Source organism: Dromaius novaehollandiae, chromosome 11 (assembly GCF_036370855.1).
Source record: "Dromaius novaehollandiae isolate bDroNov1 chromosome 11, bDroNov1.hap1, whole genome shotgun sequence".
NCBI lineage: Eukaryota > Metazoa > Chordata > Aves > Casuariiformes > Dromaiidae > Dromaius > Dromaius novaehollandiae.
In genome coordinates this window covers 10,171,262-10,190,477 of record NC_088108.1, presented here as the reverse complement: position 1 = coordinate 10,190,477, position 19,216 = coordinate 10,171,262, and the positions used below count along the sequence as shown (strand labels likewise).

The window sequence follows — 19,216 nt, the reverse complement described above, 5'->3', positions numbered from 1 at the left end:
ACAACGCACTCGCTATTATCACTTGGATTTTTTTTTCCACCTCCGTTCTCTGCTTTTCCCACAGCTGCTTTTCCTTGTCAGCCCCTGAACAAGGCGAACATTGTAGCTGACCTTTCAGACACACCAGTCTGCTTCTGGCCACAGTTGGCAACACAAGTTTGACCATTTCTAGCTACATTAAAGCAGAGATGATGAGAGCGGCATTTAAATTAGAGGGTCTGGCTGAGGGCTTAAAGTCCTCATTTTAAAAAAAAAAGTCCAAGAACTTATTGATGACAATTCGTAACCACTAATCTATAAAATTTCATTAACAGCTATCATGATTTTCTGAATTTAGCTCTCCTTTCTATTAATAAATAAATGGCCTGCTCCAGATTATATTGAAACAACATCTTCCTCTGCCTGGAAGAGCTGGTCCTGACTTTCGACTTGTAACTCCCCCCTCACTCAGCCCTGCCGTTTCCATGCTACCTGCCCCAGCAGCTCAGCAAGGACATGGAGAGCACGTATTTCTATTTCAAAGGAGGTCACGTGAGGACCTCATAGGAAAGCGATGAGAACTGAATGCATGGCCTCAAACCATTCCATAACGGACAGACATCCATATCATAACCAGAACAGACACTGACCTGCTGCTTCCACAGAGCCAGACCAGTCAGAGCGCACTGTCCTCTCGCCCATGTGGGAGCTAGCAAGAAATGCTTTGTGCCATATGGCCCCATCATGTCGAGACTGATGCTCATTAGGGGGACAATATGGCACTTGCTTTTATTCTCAGAATAAACAGAGGCCTAAAATCTCCAGAATGACGATTCAGTAGGAAAGAAGAAACTTACTTATTTGGCTTGCTAGGTCACTTTCTTCACACCCTGGTTTTTTATTTGTATTTTAAAGATTTGATCCCCAAAGCGTATCAAAGGCTAAGCATCGGTGTTCGTGCACTGAAAAAAAATAGTATCTGTTGTTCCACTTCCACCCGCAGTGCATTTTAGCTGTAAAGTTATAGCTGAAAACAGTGAAATTTTTCTACAAGTGCTATAAAAGATTCTTTACATTACAGTGAAATATCACGGTTCTACATTTTTCACGCAGCTACTGACTGAGCTAGCTGCAGTATAAACCTTTCACAGAGCTGGGAAGCTTTGCAGGACTCCAGACAACTGTTCACAGAGCCCACAGGCTCAAGTTTATTCTTCAGGACAAAAGTTGCCAAAAATTTCACTTGTAGCCACATTGAATGGAGGGCTTCTTCTGAACAAGCTGTTGTATCTCCTCATTTATCACGGTGGCGTATGAGGGCCGCAAGCCAGATCTTCGCATTTCACAGAAAGCTGCTTGCAAAACTTTGCTTTCATTTGGGGGAAGGGGGAAACCTAATAGGCATCTCCAACTGGTCTCACTCTCCTATTAGACCGCAACATCAGTGAGCGTGAAGTGGTGGCTTGTCTCGGCTGTCAGGCCCCGGGATTCAGAGGCTGGATGAGCTGTTTCGTGGCGATGTCCCCCCAGCTCTTCGCTGACCCCTGCGGTTTCCTTCTCCTATGACGGGCTCTGCACTTGCCTGTGCTTCAGAGCAGGCAAGGAAAAAAAAGTCTTTAGAAATCACTGTTATGGGAAATGTATACCTGAAACGAATCGTGATTCTGATTAAAACTTAATTTCCTTTTGTTCAGCTTGGCTTAGTTAAAGTATATGACAGCTGTCACACAGTGCCAGAAGCCAGTATAAAGGGACACTTAGAAGCCAGATTCCAGAATGTTGTAACTGTGAAGATCATTACTCTTCTTCCTACTTTTTCCACCTTTCCTTTTTTTTTCTTTTCCATCTTTCCTTCTTTTTTTCTTTTCCATCTTTCCTTTTTTTGTCTTATACCTCCTTCAAGAAGTACCCCAAGAGCAGTAACTGGGAGCTGATTCCCAGGAGAGGCCGTCTGAGGGGCAAGGGATGCTGCAAGCAGTGGCCTCAGCCAAGCTCCTCTGCAGCAGAAAGGAGGACCATCAATCTCCAAGCTGTGCAAATGGTGATCTCCACGCAGCCGGGTGCCCTGGTCCCACTGTGCCTTGTGGGGTGAAGGCATGTGCACTGCAGGTGCTGTGAGAGCAGGCTTCAAGCAGCCCAAAGTAATTGAGCAAAAATCCTCCTCGTCTGGAAACCCCCATCTCCCCAAAGGTGCCTCAGAGAGCTGGTGCTGGCAAGTGGACACGTGAGTGTAGCCAGCCCCCTTCTTCATTGCCTTCTTTGCAGCAACAAGATGCAGATGTGCAGAGGAGGGCAGGCAGCAGGGTTTCAAGAAGCAACAGCACTAGGAACATGTGCTGCTCCCCAGACCAAGTGCCCGGGCACAGCTGTACGTCCCTGGCAGCCCGTGGGAGCAGACCAGCAGCGAGGAGTCTGCGTTCCCCACGCCATCTCCAGGGAAGGAGCAGGCTCCAGGGAGCCATTCGCATCCTGAGCCTTGCAGGAGGCCACCGGCTGCAAGCGTGTGCGCCGTGGTCTGTGCTGCAAGCTGTTAAACCTGCTGTGGCTCCAGCTCAAAATGTCCACACCGCGCTTTAAAAGAGCTGAGCTTGGGAGCGCCGCCAAGGCACGGGGCTGTAGTGAGCCCCGCGCTGCCTGCACCAGGTCCCCCCAGAGCTCGCGAGCGCGGGGCCCCGTGAGGGCACTGGGAATGCCGCCACGCTCCTTCACCAGACGCCGGGCAAAGCGACCCCCTGGCACGGGCCGGATGATACTGCACGCTGTGCAAGTCTGCTCCTGTGTCCAGGCACTGACCCATGAGTAGCCAGTGGTTACACAGGCTCCTTCTGCTCGCCGAAGCAGAGAAAAGCCTGTAGGGACTCTGCTCGCTAACCTCCCAACGCAGCCATCACACAGTCCCATTGCACGCTCTGGTCACTATTTAAATGACGATGACAGCATTAAGAGACCCTCCCCATGCACTGATACTGTGCCTCCAGCCATCCCTTCTGGCAAAAGTCTGATGGAAAAATAAAAGATGAGCCTTGTACTGTATCTTGAAGGTCAGTAGGTTCAGGCATGTTTGAAAGCTGAACTAAGGCTTTCTGGCAGGTCATCTTCCTACTTCCTGATGTGGAAACAATTTTATTTAATACTTCATTGAAGTAACAGACCATTGCGTAATACCCCTGACAACAGTCGTCAGCGGGAATCTGCCGCTGCAGACAGGTGAGGCCCCGCTACGGCGCAGGGAGCCGGCTTGGAAGGAGCAGCTCTGCCAGACGCCCCTGAAGCCAGGAAGCTGCTCCTTCCCTGCGTAAACGCTTCTGCAAAACACAACAGCACCATGCCGAGGCGCTCTGTTTCGTGCCTTTGAGACCTGCCCCAGACCAGTTAAAACCACAGCTTTCCACAGAAAGCATTTCAGAAGACCGGTTTATCTGTGCTTATTTCAATTCGCAACATTTCATGAGAAGTTGGTTACTTAACAGATGCATTACATTACTGATGACGCTGCTAATACAGCTTCCACTGTGAGGCACAATATGGCTTTTCCAATGTGGAGGTGGGAAATTGTGTTATAAAATATTACACTAGCTGCTATACGACACTGCAGCTCAGGGGCACCCGGAGTAATCACGTTTGGGGGAAAAGCGGCTTCACCGTCACAGCAAAAGGCATCGTCAAACACACACCACCTTCTGCCATGCTCTGCCATCGCTGGGGCGTCGGGAACACCCAAGCGTGCCTTCAAAGCGAGGCAACGGCCGTCTCCCGGGGACGGGGACGGGGACGCAGCTCCGCAGAACCGCAGCTACGCCTGCGAGAAGACAAGTTTAGGCTGAAGAGATTGTCCATGCTAAGCACGAGGGAGAGCACAGAAACAGCGATACAGCAGGTCACATCCACTTGTTTTAACCTTTTGGAAGAGAGGGCAGAAAACGCAGAGAGAATGGAAGGTGAAAAATGCTCCAGCAAATACAGTTGTGTCCAATAAATCACACCATAAGTCAATAAATAAATAAATAGAATGACCAAGTTTCATCCAAATTTCGTCTCTTGAATTTCACCTTGGAACTGCTTTCAGCTTGAACAAAGCACTTGAGAAAAGCCCAGCCTGTGGTGACTCGAAACATCCCACTCTGAACTGCTGAAGACCCTGGAAAAATTCCAGCCCCACATGCCAATGGCAGAGGAAGGCTGAGAACAGCTGGATTCACTGCAGCTGTCACTGGACACCAAGCCTTAAAGCCAACCGTATTTCTCTAGCAAAACCTTGAGGAACTGGATTATACTGTTCCTTGAGGAGCAGCATAAATGTAAATGCCAACGACATGCTGAAAAAAAGCAGGGGAGGGGAGAGGAGGGAAGGACACTTCACAGAAATCACACTGAGCTCAGGTTAAAGACCCAACTTCTGTTTCAGAGAAGACTTTGAAGTAAGGCAGGTGCTAAAAAACCCTGGATGAGTCAGTGAGAGTTTGCTTCTCAGAGAACAGCTGCTTATTTGGATTCTCTGTCCACTAAATACAGAGGCCGAATGCACCAGCCAGACGTGCAATACGCAATTAACTGAGATTACTCTCAATCACATTTATACTCTACTCATCAAATGGAGCCAAAAATTACATTTTTCCCTAGACATATTGAGCTATTACTTTTCTCATTCCAGGCCAGCAGAAAGCCCACACGAGGAATAACATTAGCTACATCTACCTGGATCAGCTTTCACTGACTGCAAAGAACGGGACTCTGGTGAGCCCCACGCTTTTCTGTGTGATGGGAAGGTAGAAACGGGAGCCAGTCATTAACCACAGAGCAAGAGCCATATTTTTAAGGTGGATGGCTCTAGCTTTGATGGTCCGGAGGGCAGGTGCTTGTGGAAGCCGCCCCGATTCGCGTCAGCTGAAGGCACGGCAGCATTGCTAGATACAAGTTCAGATATGGATCTAAACGCCTCCAAAGGTCAGGCGGTTGCCTCGAGCTCCAGCACCTGGGATGGCTTTCAGGGTTCCCGGCAGTCCGACCGGGCAGATGGAACGATTTTTCCCCAACCACAAAGTGGAACCGCAGCAGCCGCCCCCCGGCAGGCCAGTCCTGTTTGCCTTCTCCAGAAACCATTGCGACCTTCTAAACATTGCACTGATTCCAGCATTAACATCTTTCACATTTCCCTGTCACAACAAAACCATGCCCTTACTAGATGAATACAGATGCTCGTGGGACCGAGCATTAAGCAGACTTTCACAAGGTAACACAGACTCAGATAGATGGCCAAACCCCGGGTTTTAAGCTGTGCCATTCCATGGGGTTTCCTTTTGCCAATTCGATCTTCTGAGGAAAGCGAGCTTTACACCTGACGCATCTGCGCTGAAAGACCCCCTGCCTTTAAAATGACTTTTCTGAGTGTTATTGGAAACAACAACATTAAGATAATGGCAAGACTGACAGTGAGGAATTCACAGGGGATGCAAAATAAATGAAATCAATTAGGATCATAAATACAGGCTGAGTTTCGCGTGTCTCACATGTCAATTATTCATACCAAACTTCTGAGACTTCATTATTAACAGGCTTGTTTTGGCAAAAGCTATCAAAAGTGAACAGAAAAAAACCCAACTGTGCTATTTTAAACTTGTGCCATCACACTGCAGTTTACATAGCTGTAAATAAAATAGAAGAATATTTTTATGAGCTATCAAATGGCTCAACTAATATCAAGAGGCATTTTCTGAAACACAAATTTTCAACAAGCCTGCTCAACAGCACGCCCAGTGTTTAATTCTTTGCAATTTAATGGAGAGCAATTCATACCCATTTACGGGAGGGGATGAGTTCTGTTTAAGTATCAGCTCCGGCGGAGGGTACATTAGCCAAACGCATCCTTTTCGAGGTCAGCTGTCATTCTTTTTGAATTGGTCCCTGAACAGATCACAGAGCAGATGGGAAAGGGCAGTTTGACATGACTCTTTGGCTTAATTATAGCATTACTAAGACAGCATATGGAGTTGGTATGTACTGTAGAATTTTATCCAGTACCTTTATTTCTCAGAAATTCAGTGATCTGCTTCATTTGCTTGAAGCATCATTACTTGATCTTCAGTATGTATATTCACTGCAATGGAATGATTTTGATCTCTGCATTACTAGGTCAAGCTTTCTTATCAAGTACAAGAGATGTCAATCCACATTAATTTTTAAACAATCACAAAATTTAAATTCTGTATCATGATCCTTTCAAAAACATCAGCATTCATCCTGATTCATTGTTTTCCGCATTAATTGTGTCAGATCTCTTGCATTATCCTACAATTGCTCAGAGACAAGCAATGTCAGACTGGTCTAGTGACAGAAAGACTTTGTATTACGTAGACTAAAAAAGCCCCCAAAGAATCGTCTCCTGGCATATGCCTACCCATCTGCCCGACGCATCCACAAGACAGTTCTGTGCAAAGATACCCAAAACAGCTCTGGCAGTAGTAGCAGTAGGAGCAAACTCGCTCTACTCCCCAACACACTACCTGAAACCACGGGCTGGTTTAGCATCGCGGCATAGCGCTGTTGCATTTAGATACGCCTTTGGTTTGCAGAAATGATTCCAGTTTGCAGATTTGCAAGGCAACAAACAACCTATCAATAAGAGATTTAAATTCTTGACACCAATCTTCTTTTGGGTTGTACAGAATACCATACCACTGATAAATGTATAGAAACCAGGATGCATGAAAACCCAACTCCTACACGAGCATTTTAATACCCTTCTCCCATTTTCCTGAAAGGAGGAAATGGGAAAGGGATGCGTGTGCCACACTGTGAGCAAAAGTGGTTCATTTCCACTGCTCTCTTTTCAAATTGTTTTAGTTTTTTCCTGCTGGGCAGTAATGGAAGGAGGCAGATGTTTGAAATTAGGAAGGAAAAAAAAAAAAGAAGAAGAAGAAAACTTGTTTTTCTATGATTTCAAAATGAAACTTCTGGAAGAAAAGTTCCATTTTGAAATTTCATCCTGAAATTAAAAAAGAAAACAAAGGTTTTCTCTTTAAAATGTTACCACGGAAAATCAATTTTTCAACAACAAGCTGTTTGTCATTTTTAATCACCTCTCAGTTCTTAGCTGTAACATAAAAGACTTCTAACGTAGTGATTTGCCCTGACAAAGCAGATGGTCAAACTTCCCATTGAAAACCCCTTTCCAAAGCTGAGTGTAGGGCCCCCATATTATCTTTGACACCTTTTGTTCTTCACTCTATCCTTCTTAAAGAAAAATCCAACTTGAATTAAAAGGTAAGAGAGAGATACAACACAAAGACAATAGAACACAACACTAAAAATGTTTAAATGCTTTAAAAGAGTCTCACCTGCCTCAAAACACTAAAATGCCCAATTTAAGAGGCTGGTTTCCCAGACTGCCACATTAACACACACCATTAACCTGCAGTTTAACCACTTACATGTACAACCACAGTGCAAATAGATGGATGGTGGTTAATGGCTCTTCATTTGTTTCCCAGGCAAGAAACAGGCTCTTTTGCAAGCTGGCCAGGAGGTCCAAGCTCTCCGGAGCTCCGCGGAGGCTGCCTACCGGTGCTCACCACCTCTTCTCAGCGCTTTCAGCGCCAACAGCGTGCGGCAGGTAATGGGATCTGAATCCACAGCAATCACAGCCCTGCCACAATGAGCAACCAGGATCAAGTACCACTGATAGGAGAATACCAAACAGGGGAAAAAAATATGAGGAATGAGTGTGAAGGAATAAAAAGGAAGCAAATGAGTACTTTTGGATGCTCCTCACGAAGCACTCTCCATGTCTCACTTGAGTCTTGTGGCACTCAGCCTCAAATGCACGTAAGCCTGCAATATAATATTTTTTCCAACTTGGGTAAAACAAGAATTCTTCCTGTATCGTTGTAACTCAAAAACACAGAAATGCTCTCTCCTGATGCTTCTGACAAAGCATAGGTCAATTCTGGCTGTCCCATCTGTATTCTGCTTTGCTATCTCTGGAGTCCGTGCATAATGCTGGAGTTCCTCCCTGCACGAAGGAAGCTGTCATCCTGCCTTAAAACTCTGATGGTGAAAGCTAGAAATTGATTGCAGTAACCAGAAACACTATAAATTCTGAGTTGTATCCTGGCAGAGCCTGGAATTTTAGTTTTGAGACTTACGTTTCTGGCAAAGAGGAGATGTGATACAGAGATTGTGCCTTCTGGGTCCCAGCAGGAGTAGCCTTTGGGTGCAGGAAGACCATGGGTTGGTCCTATCTTAGCCATTACCTTAAGCCCTGTATCTCACGACAACAACAGATTCTCTGAGACACTAGCCACGTCTGACCTGGTATTGAAGCCAACACAGGAGTTCTCAGTTTAACAACTCAAATCTGTACGTCCCCCAACCTTTGCAGGTACTACTGAATGGTGTAACTTTGATCCATTTTTAGGTTTCTACTAAGACTTGCATGGTTTTGATAGACACAATTCAGGGTTATAGGCAAAATATGTAGACATTTATGGCTGCAATTTTTAAAAGATTTAGGAGATCAAATCTCATGGGGAACGCTCAGCCTACAAAGCAGAACGCTATACACAGAATGCTATAGTCCACCCTCATAAGATCACACTTCTCAGCATCTTTAACACATCTACATTTTAGCTGTATTTTTACTTTTAAAATTCAGTACTTAATGTAACAAAATTACTTTGCTCTATACTGCTTGTTGATATAAAAAACACAACATTTGTACGATTATCAAACTTTCATATATAAAACTAAGAATTTTCTCATTCACATTTGTCTTGGAATAATTTTAAATGAGCCTGTTCCTATCACAACAGCTTTGCGCAGTGAAGTTTACACATGAAAGACAAACTACAGGCACACATTAATGAAACGCGACAGCGGTAAACCTTCAGTGAGCTGCAAGTCCTACGAGTTACAAATACACCTTCAAGAAGATATGCCATATGCAATTACTCCCCAGAGGCAAATGCATACTTGAAAGAGGTCTCTTCTGAGCTTCTTTCACAGTTACTCCACAAAAGCAGAGGTGAAAAGCATTTCTCCTGCAGATGCATCTCCCAAGAAAAGAGAACTGTGCCTTCATCAGGGGATCATGTGACAAACATCTAGATAGCCTAAAAGAAAAAAATTATTTAGGGCTATTTAAGCAGGAAAAATATTTACTGATTCTACCTAATGTCTAGATGTTACAATTAAGAGTTAAACAAAATTTTCACTACAATGAACTTTCAAGGCTAAAATTGGAATGTTTCGACTTGACAAATGTAAAAGAAATATATGGAAAAAATGCCCATCTAGGGTTTTAAGTAATGGTTTGGATACCTCAGTTTGACACGTCAAAATACAGATTTCAGCTTGCGCTGCATCCTGCACAACAAGGAAGACAGGTTGCATAGGACACAGAAGATGAGGTTATCTGCTGTCCCGGTACCGGCAGAAGGAACTGGAGTCTGACACTTCCTCTTGAAGTTTGGCCCAAACTACATGGTCCTAGAAGAACTCTGTTATCACTATGAACGGCAACAACAAACAATCCTTATCTTTTAATAGAAATATTCACTCAAGAGCTGGGGCCACCTCCTGGGGCCAGGCCAGGTCTTTAGGCGGGTGAGTGCAGAGGGATGCCCCGAGCCAGGAGCAGGGGGCTGGCCCACGACACGGCCAGAGCACGTGTATCCGTGCAGAAGCTGCCGGCAAGTGAGAACCAGCTTTACGAAGGCAAGAATAAAAACGTTGCCTGGGTAACTCGGATATTATAGGGGCAAAGGCCATGCAAAAGAGACAGAGGAAAGCTGACAGTGCTGCTGTATTACTAAACACGAGCCCCTGGGAGCCATAGTAAGGTTTTCCACAGAAACGCTAAATGCAGTATTCCTTAAGGCTGTAACAATCACATTTTCAATGCCAATTTAAAAAGTAAATAAGCAAACAAATAAATAAAAAAGCAGCAGAGTGGATTTAATTAACACATAACAGAAGAAATGCATTTTCTTCAGGTAACATTTCCCAAAGAAATACTTTCAACCTATATTTTAAATGATTTTAGAAAACCATGCATAGTTCAATAAAACCCAAGGGTGTATTTTTTAATGAGAAAAAATATGTGGTCAATAGCCTCATCTTAAAACAGTTTTTTCCAGAGCGGGGAGGAGAAGGGGACTAGGAAAGAATCTTTGGCTGTCCTGGCATTTGCAATAGAGTCAGTTTATGCAAAATTAATGATTTTCTTGTGGGCAGAGATCCTACAGTTAAATTGTCCACAGAGCAATTTAACCTGTCCCAGACTTGTAAGATAACAGAATTCACAGGAAAAAAGCAGAAAGACTTCTATAGCTTCAGCATTATCATGCATAAAGAAAAATTTATGTATAGAATAACCGTATTTCAGATATTTATTTCTTACCATAAACTTTTCTGGCTCATGGGCATTAAAACTCTACAAAGGCATCAAAAGCAGCAACCATGCCAGACATACCCGGGGAATTCAGATAGATGGGTTTCTAAAACCATCCCATCCTCTTCTAGTACAACATGGTAGTCTTAAAAATTATCCACTAATCCACTAATATATGGCAGCTGGGAAAGTAGTGAGCGGAGAAGCTGGCTGGATAAATAAAATAACTCTCTCCAACTTTTACAGAGATGGAAACCTTACCAGACTAAGTTTCCCAGAAAAAAAAAATCAATGAAATCAGAACTCGCAGATGTCCACTTGAGGTAGTAACGGCATTAGCTGAACAGGATACGGTATCTAATATCCTCATACAAACACAGCTTGGGGAAGAGCGCTGTAAGTGAGAGCCAGCAGCTAAGCGAGGGGCCAGGAGGCAGCCCCGGGCCCCGCCGGCACCGCTGCCCGAACCGCGACAACGCGGAGGGCAAAGAGCGGCCTTCACTCCTCTATGAAGACACAATTCGCGTTTGGAATTAAGACTAAAAGCAAGCAAGGATTAAAGAAGTAGTATTTTAAATTTTGTTGAAAAATTATATTCCTTCATTCTTCCAGGACTGTTTTGTGTTGAAGGAGTGTGCAAAGAGAGGTTAACTACTGGTCTTTTGAAATCTTAAGTCAGCCCTCAGTCCTCCCAAAAGACAGGTTCAAACCCCAGCAGGAAACAACCCGCTGCCCCCCTCGAAGATGAGCTGCCTTTGAAGAGCGCTACGATAAAGGCTAATTTCGGGATCTTAACACAATCTCCCCCGGGAACAGGAAGCACCGAAATAGCAGAGCAGCGTTACTGCTTCCCAAAGCCACAGCCTAACCGTCAGCCTACCCGAAGGAGAGGCTCGGCGCCCAACTCTGAGGGACCTTGACCTGGTTAAGAAATACGTACTTCCCAGCACAGCAAAGCAGCCAGCTCACTTCGTTCAAGATCCATTAAACAAACCGTAAATAAATGTCAACTGCTCTTTGGAAATGATCACAGTTAGAGCCTCGCAGTGAAAAAGAGTGACAAGAATCTTTGTATATCTCACTTAAACATCAGCCAGCGAATTTCCCACTTTATACTCCCCTGTGCCCCCACGGGAGCCACCGGGCGTTGGGTACCGCCCTCGCGACGAGGCCTCTCGCAGGCCGGGGCGGCCCCGCGGGCGCCCGCCCACGCGCGCCTTCAGCTCCCCGCATGCTTCACACGAGAGACAAGCACATCACCGAGGTCGCAGCAATACTAGCGAAAAACCTGCACAGACGGAAAGGTTCATTAAGAGAAAATCATGCTGGCATTACAAGAGTGCTTTGGATTCAGCTTGATTTTCTCCATTTTTATATTATGCAAATGATAGTCTGTGTAAATTTTAAGCTGTGATAACTTAAGATGAACAATAACGTAGACCCCCATCCTAACTAAAACTCCATGCCATCCGATTTCTGTCCACACTAAACCATCCAGCAACGCATCCCTTCTCCCCGTCAATCACAAATTGAGGGATGAAATTTTACATCTTAGTCCAGTCCAGCGATGAAATCAGTGGGATTATTTTGCAGACACTGGAACAGTTGAGGATGGCTGAATCACAGTTCAAAAACTCTCGGCACACTTAGCCAACGATCTAAGGTCATTGAATTTCAAACTTTCCTGATTAGGCAAGCAAAAAGTTCTCTTTTTCTGCTCCCACTTAAGCACAGGTCCTTCCTACCATGGAAAAAGCAAATTAACAATAAAATACTGAATTTCAGTTTGAAAGAGTATACAATTATGTGCACAGAAGTCAACCACCTCTCACAGGATGTACTGAGCTGATAAGAATACTGCTTTGCAAAAATGTAGCATTTTCTACTCTTGTTTTCTTTATACGGACATCTGCATTTACTGTTGTTTTTAACCCATAACACAAACTCTTCATATTGCACAGCGCAGCCAAATAAAAACCATTAGTATCTTTAACTGGAGGAATTCACTCACTTGGGTGGCTGGATTTTCAACATTAATATTAGATTAACACTAATTGCCTAATTATCATGAAAGGATCACAAGGAAAACAATTATGCAATCAAAGTTACACATCCAGAGTTCCAGTAGCTAATGCTAATAGAAAGACTATTGCAGATAACACTAATCACTAACAAGGTTTAAAGCAATCTGTAACTCTTAAAGATCAGAATGAAATAGGGGGGACGACGCATGACAGATGAATCCACCTTGTTTTCTATAAGGTTTTTTGCTTCATCCTCCAATGGGCCTAACGTTGCTACTGGGTCTAAAAAAACCCAAATGTTTACCCAACTTCTCTATAGCTACCGCAGTGTTTAGCTTCAGGGTATCAGTCCATCCAGAGACATGCAGGCGAGGATGAAGGACGGTTTGTACCTCCCAACCGTTACTCACGTGCTACCAGTACGTGCCGGAAACCAGCTCTCCGGGAGCCATTGCACACTTTTTTCTCCAGCATATCTTCCCTTTTCTCCAACAAAGTCCTATTCAAGGCCTTTTTTTAAACACAGATTTGCTTGAGTTTCAGAAACCCTCACCCCAAGCAAAGCCAGTAGTTCGCATGGGCAGGGTGAGCCAGTAAAGTGGTGATGGGATGGCTAAAGGCAGGGCTGAGCAAGCCTCGCGGGCAGCAACAAGCGCAATGACAAAAAGAAAGCCAAAGCTCAGAGTGTATCAGACAACACGGTGGGACTGGATGTGAAGTGCTGGGGGCAGAGTCTCCAGCGAAGGCTCGTGTCCAGCAAGGCAATGCCAGGGTAGGAGAGCACCATCCTCCTGGGACACTGGGGACCAGAGTCTGACGCCAACTCACAGCATCTCCTTTTCAGTCCAAAATCTTCTGCATGAGAACCTGAACTGTTGAGTTCAAAGCGCTCCAGGTTCATTCCCACAAGGAACTACCATGATTCACAGTGAGTAATTTGAATGTTGGGGATGTTATGATGTTCAGGAGCTACCCACCATCCATTACTTTTAGTACTGTGTTGGGAACAGTGCCTGGAGCTAAAATAATTTATCTCCACACCAATCTGAGTTCAGGGCTAACAAGTTAATTATTGATGTGCACTTAAGTCATTCTGATCTATTTCGAACTTTCAGAGTCCATTCAGATCCCTTTGTTAACCCCAAATTATTGACAGCTGAAGGATAATTAATGCATCATTGCTTGGAAAAGCTACAAGGTTTTCTATATTCCTTTCCAATCACTTAGGCTGGCATATGGCAGTATCCTATACAACAATATTGTATTTTACACTCTTACCAGGGTCTCTCACCTTCTGTTTCTTAATTTTAAGATACTGAGCAATTTAGCTCCAAAATAAAAGTTGCATTCATTTGAAATCTGAGGCCTTCCAGCTAACCTCCACCAAATACAATTTACTTGAAAACCTAAACCTATCTAGCTGGATAAGAGGCCTGCAGTAAAAGCTGCTTTGTAAATAAACAACGTACTCTTACATTTGAAAAAAATGAGAGCTTCACGAAGGAACCAGAGAGAACCTGTACTCTGACTCAACACAACCGGAAGAGACAGTCAGCTGTACCAATACACTCATCCAAAGGGTTCTGCTAATTAAAACCAAATGACTTCTTACAAATGGAGCAGCAGTTTAGCTTGGTTTGAGTAGGCAGCATGTGACTCCCTGCTTTCAGTTCTTGAAAATGTGACAGACATAACAGACAGACGTTAAGTAAGAAGCCACTGCCTCCACAATGCGTTTAGGGCCAAACTTGAATTTCCTTGTAATTGCACTGTGTTTATAAAAAAATTATGAATGGCTGGAATTCCTCTCCCTGAACATATTTCTAGCCAAAGTAGAATTCTTCTGATGGACATCAAATGCAGTCCTTTAATGGAAGAAAACCTCCTAGACCTGATTGGGCTTCCTGTGAAAGTCGCATCTGGACCAATCTGAATAAAAAATACAGATTTTAAACTTCATGCTACAAAACTACTTTAACATAGTCAGAAAGCACTGATTGCATTTATAGTTCTCAGAATGCTTAACATATGCAAAAGGATTTCTTTTTGACACCATGAATTACAGAGAAAAAAATAAGCTCTCTCTTCCTCAAACATGCATGCATGCCAGTCACACCTATTAAAGCATATTTTCCTGTGTTAAAATACCACAAAGATGGCAACCATATGAACCACTACAGACAGACAAACTGGAGGTAATAATCACCTCAACTACTTATTAGGGGTACTTTTCCCTAGAAATGCTTGAAGTTCCTTTATAAATATTATGAACTTAGAGGTCTAGCAAATTATTTCAGATCAAAAGTGTTCACAAGTAATTATAACCCACTGCTGACCACTCCTGGCATAAATTTCAGGTATTCAGTGCCTCTTGATTTTTGACCTTTAATAAAGATGAGCTCTTGATGTGCCCTGAAAACTCTATTGGAAAATACATGACTAATGACAAAAATATGAAATAAAATCCATCTTCTTCAAGCTTTCAAAAAGCAAAAAAGGAAGAAAGTCAGTTTTAAAGGAAAGTCAACTGAAAAATTCTTGGAAAATTTAGGAGTTAGGAAGGAGAAAAACAAAACTGTCTTTCTCACACATTAAGTATTTTTTTTATGAAAGCTCCAGAGTCATTTAATTCTCTATCAAGTCTTTAGGACACCATAGTGAAACTGCTTTGCTTGTTACACCACCATCTCCCCAACCCAACCCCCCCCAAAAAATCCGATTGCACATGCTAATTTGCAAAGCTCCAGGTGGTCATCACCAGTTGACTTCTGATCCTTATGAAACACTCAACATGTAGAGTCCTTTTGTCTTGTCTAGTATCAAGTAAAAAGCATAGTTATTCGTTATCATTAGAGACCTGGCAGAGATGCTTTGGGAGACTCATTTCTGTTGACAGAAGCCAATTTGATGGGAAGAAAAGAAACTGTGCCCTTAAAGCTCCCCAAGAAAAGTGAAGCTGGTATCTATTTCACTACCTAGTGTATTTACAAAATGAGTTCATTAGTCTAGCATGTATAATTAGTCTTCTGTGTGACTATGGAAAGGAAACAGGACAGCAAGGATAGGCATGTATGCAAGAAGCTTGAAGCCTGATGATGATAAACTTCTCAGCACAGACAGGAAAGCTAAGCCAGGCACAAAGGACACCCGACCAGGCTCTTGCGCTGGGCCGCATTCGTAAGTGACAATCCTTCTCCTGCGCCAGACCTGCACACGGCGCACTTCCTCGTCAACAGGTCCTGGTGGCCACCAGGTTCATGGTGTCACCTTCCTGGGACAAGCAAGTTCACACACTGTGATCTGCTATCTGTCAACTCCTCCCTTCTGGTCACAGCCAAAAAACCCAACAAACATACCAACAACAGAGACCAAACTATAAGTGAAAAAATGGCAACTTCCCAAATCAGATGCGACTGTTATCCAAATCAGAAGGGGAAGAAAGAGTAATTAATTCTGGCACCCTAATTAATTATCACACAAATTGCTTATTGATTTTCCTGTGTTCATGCTGGTACTTTATGAAGTACACTCATTTCACACAAGCTTCTCACAGAAGGGGAGACGCTGGCAGATCCGAGCAGAAGCAGACACACGGGGATGCCAGGTCTGCATCCCTGCAAGGGCCATGGCACATCCATCCATGTGTGGCACTGAATCTCAGCAACAAGAAATGAGGCTGTCCAACTCATAAGGGCTGTATTTTAAAGTAAGGATCTCCCAGTGAAGCAACCTAGCTCTTGCTGGCAACAGTAGCCAAATTCCCAAGGTCATCCTTGTGCCAGCTTCTTGAAAACCTCCTGCATAGGGAAATAGGCTGAGTTCCCAGAGAAATAACTAACAGAACATTTTCTAATTATAGAATTAATTACTGCTAAAGAATAAACAGCAGAGGCATGTCAGGCTGGAGGTAATGATTTGTACAATTAGCACTCTCTTATATCAAAAAACCTTTTACAGCTATTCTTGAACTGGGAATTCAGAATATCAGGAGGTTCACCTGTCATCATCCCTGAAATACCAAGCCACTAGAATAGCCAAATTAAAACTGCTTACATCTTACCGCTAAAATAGTACAAACACATGCTATTTAGGTTGTTGATTTTCTTCGGCATGTTCTGGGTACAAAGGAAGCATCCTAACCAGCAAGAGTTTAGTCTGCTTTACTGTGTTTTGAGTGGGTAACAAACTGGTTTGCAGTACATGATCACAGAAAAACTGTCTGTTCTTAAGATGAGTGTATAGCAGAGAAGCCACAATGATCAAGGAAAATTCCTGAGGACAGCGTCTTGTTTGCTTGTGCACAGGGAAAGAGCTAAGGTCTCATTTCCAGCACTTCACACAGTCAGTACAGTCGCCTTCATTACAGAGATAAAAGCAGCCTCTGAAGGCGTTTCTGTCTAGTGAAAGACCTGCCAAAGAGGAAGCGCAAACAACCTTAGGAAGGACATAGCATGATGCTCTCTTCTCCAGCACTGCTGGGGGGCTGGTCTCTAATTCTGCGATCAAAAACCAGACATGTGTGAGCCAGCAAAACACAAAGTGGTGTAACTGAACATGCAATTGCATGCTGGATTCAGACCCAATTCAACAAAGCACCAGCAGAATCTAAAACCAGGATTAGCCAATGGCCTGTAATTATGCCATCGAAACTACCAGTAGCCCCTGCTATACTCCCTGCCAAATACTTTGGATTCCCCTTAGACAAAGGTAAAACCAATGTCTGTGGTGTCTGGTTGGGAGATCCTGCGATGGACCATATTTTGGATAGCTCATAGGAAATGCTCAAGCAGTCGCAAAATAAAAGCAACTCCAGTTTAGCGAGCAGAATTTTTGAAGGTTAGACAAGAAGCACCAAGATTTCTTAAGAAGTTGACCTGGCTCAAGGGTTACTCTGAACTTGGAATCTCCCCCACTCAGCTCTGATTTTATCTTCTCCGTACACACTTCCCCTCCCAGGTGCACATCGCCATGCCAGGCATACTCGGGCTCTGCACTGAGTGGGAAACACGCTCAGAGCCAGCAAGAACCGAGAGGTTTAGAGCTGGCTGTCGGGGAGTGCCCACAACACAACCACCACCACACAATCTCAGGTGAACAGGCTTCCTGCCTTAGGAGCACTTTGGACTCCACCAAAGGCTATCCACCCTTATTTGTCCAGTAGCAGCTCTGTAAATCTTGTAAAAACAGGCTTTTTCTATGAGATTACCAATATTTGTTTGGGCAAGCTCAGAAACACAGTGAGGAACTGCCTGATTTCTGTATTTCTGCTGGAAGCTGATCCCATACATACCTGGGGAGCAAGAAAACAGGTGAACTCCTTAACGTAACACGCTCCCAAAAGGGACAGTGCCAAGAGTTGCCAAGGTAAGTTCTGAACAAATCATGGTAACAACAAACCCAATGATCCCCAGTGCGGGATACCCCTTCAAACTCACCTATTTCCATCTCAATTTGACCTGCACATGCTTCTTTTCAGAATGCTTTGACAAGTCAAGAAAAAACTGAAGAATTTGACCAATTTACAAACATGTGGAGGCCTCTGAGCCTCAAAACCCTGATTTTATGTAGAAGGAAGCAGTCTTGCTTGGTAGAGTATCAGCACAGACCTACACAAATTCTTCTAATCATTTTTTCAGCAACTTGCTTCTGAACTTACCTTGACAATCTCCCTGTCGCAGAGTTACCTAACTGCCTGCTATAGGAAGGATGTCTCACCTTTGAATTGTTCAATTAAATGGACTGGTTTGTCAAACCAACACTTCTATTAAAGGCTTACACCACTGTAATGAGCACATAGACAAGTATTCACAGCACTGTTTTTGATAGAGTAATGCGGCAGTGTTTGTAAGAGCACCATTAAAAAATCAGTTTCTTTGTCAAAAAGCCTCCCACGCTAGCCAAAGAAACAAACTGTTCTGGGACCAGCAGATCTAACAGATTCTGCTTTCTTCTGGATTTGATTCCCGTGATGGGATTCCCTTGGGTTGCAGAGGGCGCAAGCTTGAATCAAAACTTGTTGTGTGGCTGGTGAATCCACAGCCTCTCTGTCCTTTTGATTCCCAGAAGTCTAATAAACAAGCTCATCCTTTAGTCTCCTTCTTGAGATGGGCCACTCACACCCGTACCTGGTAGTCTTTTTTAAAAGATTAAAATTACCCATGACACCCCTTCTCCCTTGTCAAATGTAGGTGACGGATTCAAAAGTTTTGGGGAATAGGGAATGATGAAGAAACACATGCACAGAAGGTGACCGTGTTATCCTCATTTCCTTAAGAAAGCAGGCTAAAAATGATCAGACAAAAGAAACCAAAAGAATACAAGCTCTTATTTTGTAGCTGAGGCTTTCTGCACAATGACAAGGGCAGATAACCACAGCAAACCCACGCCATGGGCACGATATCTCACAGGTGAAACTCTGGCTGAAAGCACAGGTTTTTCAACCCTGAAGCTCCCCCAGGAATTTTCTAACTAGTAAAAAAGACAGATGGAGCCTGGGCCCCAGCCGCTCAGGGCACTGAGAAGCCCCCCGCGCACTGAACACCACTCAAAACAAGGGTGAACGAACCACTGCAAAAACCCGAGCAAATGTGTGGTAAGCGTCCAGTGCCGCTCCCAAGGAGAAGCCAGGACAGCTTAAATGCTTACTTTGTTACGAGCTTGAAAACAGTCTATTTCCCCAAATCCCTCCCACAAATGGATTCTCTAGGACAGAAGAATTAAATTAGTTACCCAAAATTAACCCGCAAATCAGCCATAAAGATGGGAATAACTAAGGAGTTTAAAAAAAAAAAGAAAAGTATATTGGGCACAACGTCCTCTGCTGCAG

At 43.9% G+C, this 19,216-nt stretch overlaps 1 protein-coding gene across 6 annotated transcripts in view; it reads right to left on the bottom strand.

Annotated features, from left to right (window-relative positions):
- The window catches only part of IL1RAPL2 (interleukin 1 receptor accessory protein like 2), a 401,853-nt gene that overhangs the window by 214,299 nt on the left and 168,338 nt on the right, over nt 1-19,216 (bottom strand). The window contains exon 3 of one of the 6 annotated variants that reach the window (XM_026123130.2): nt 8,947-9,086. The exons of the other annotated variants lie outside the window; for them this stretch is intronic. Coding sequence (XP_025978915.1) covers nt 8,947-9,086 — 140 coding nt within the window. The remainder of the gene's footprint in view (nt 1-8,946; nt 9,087-19,216) is intronic. 6 annotated transcript variants of the gene reach the window in all.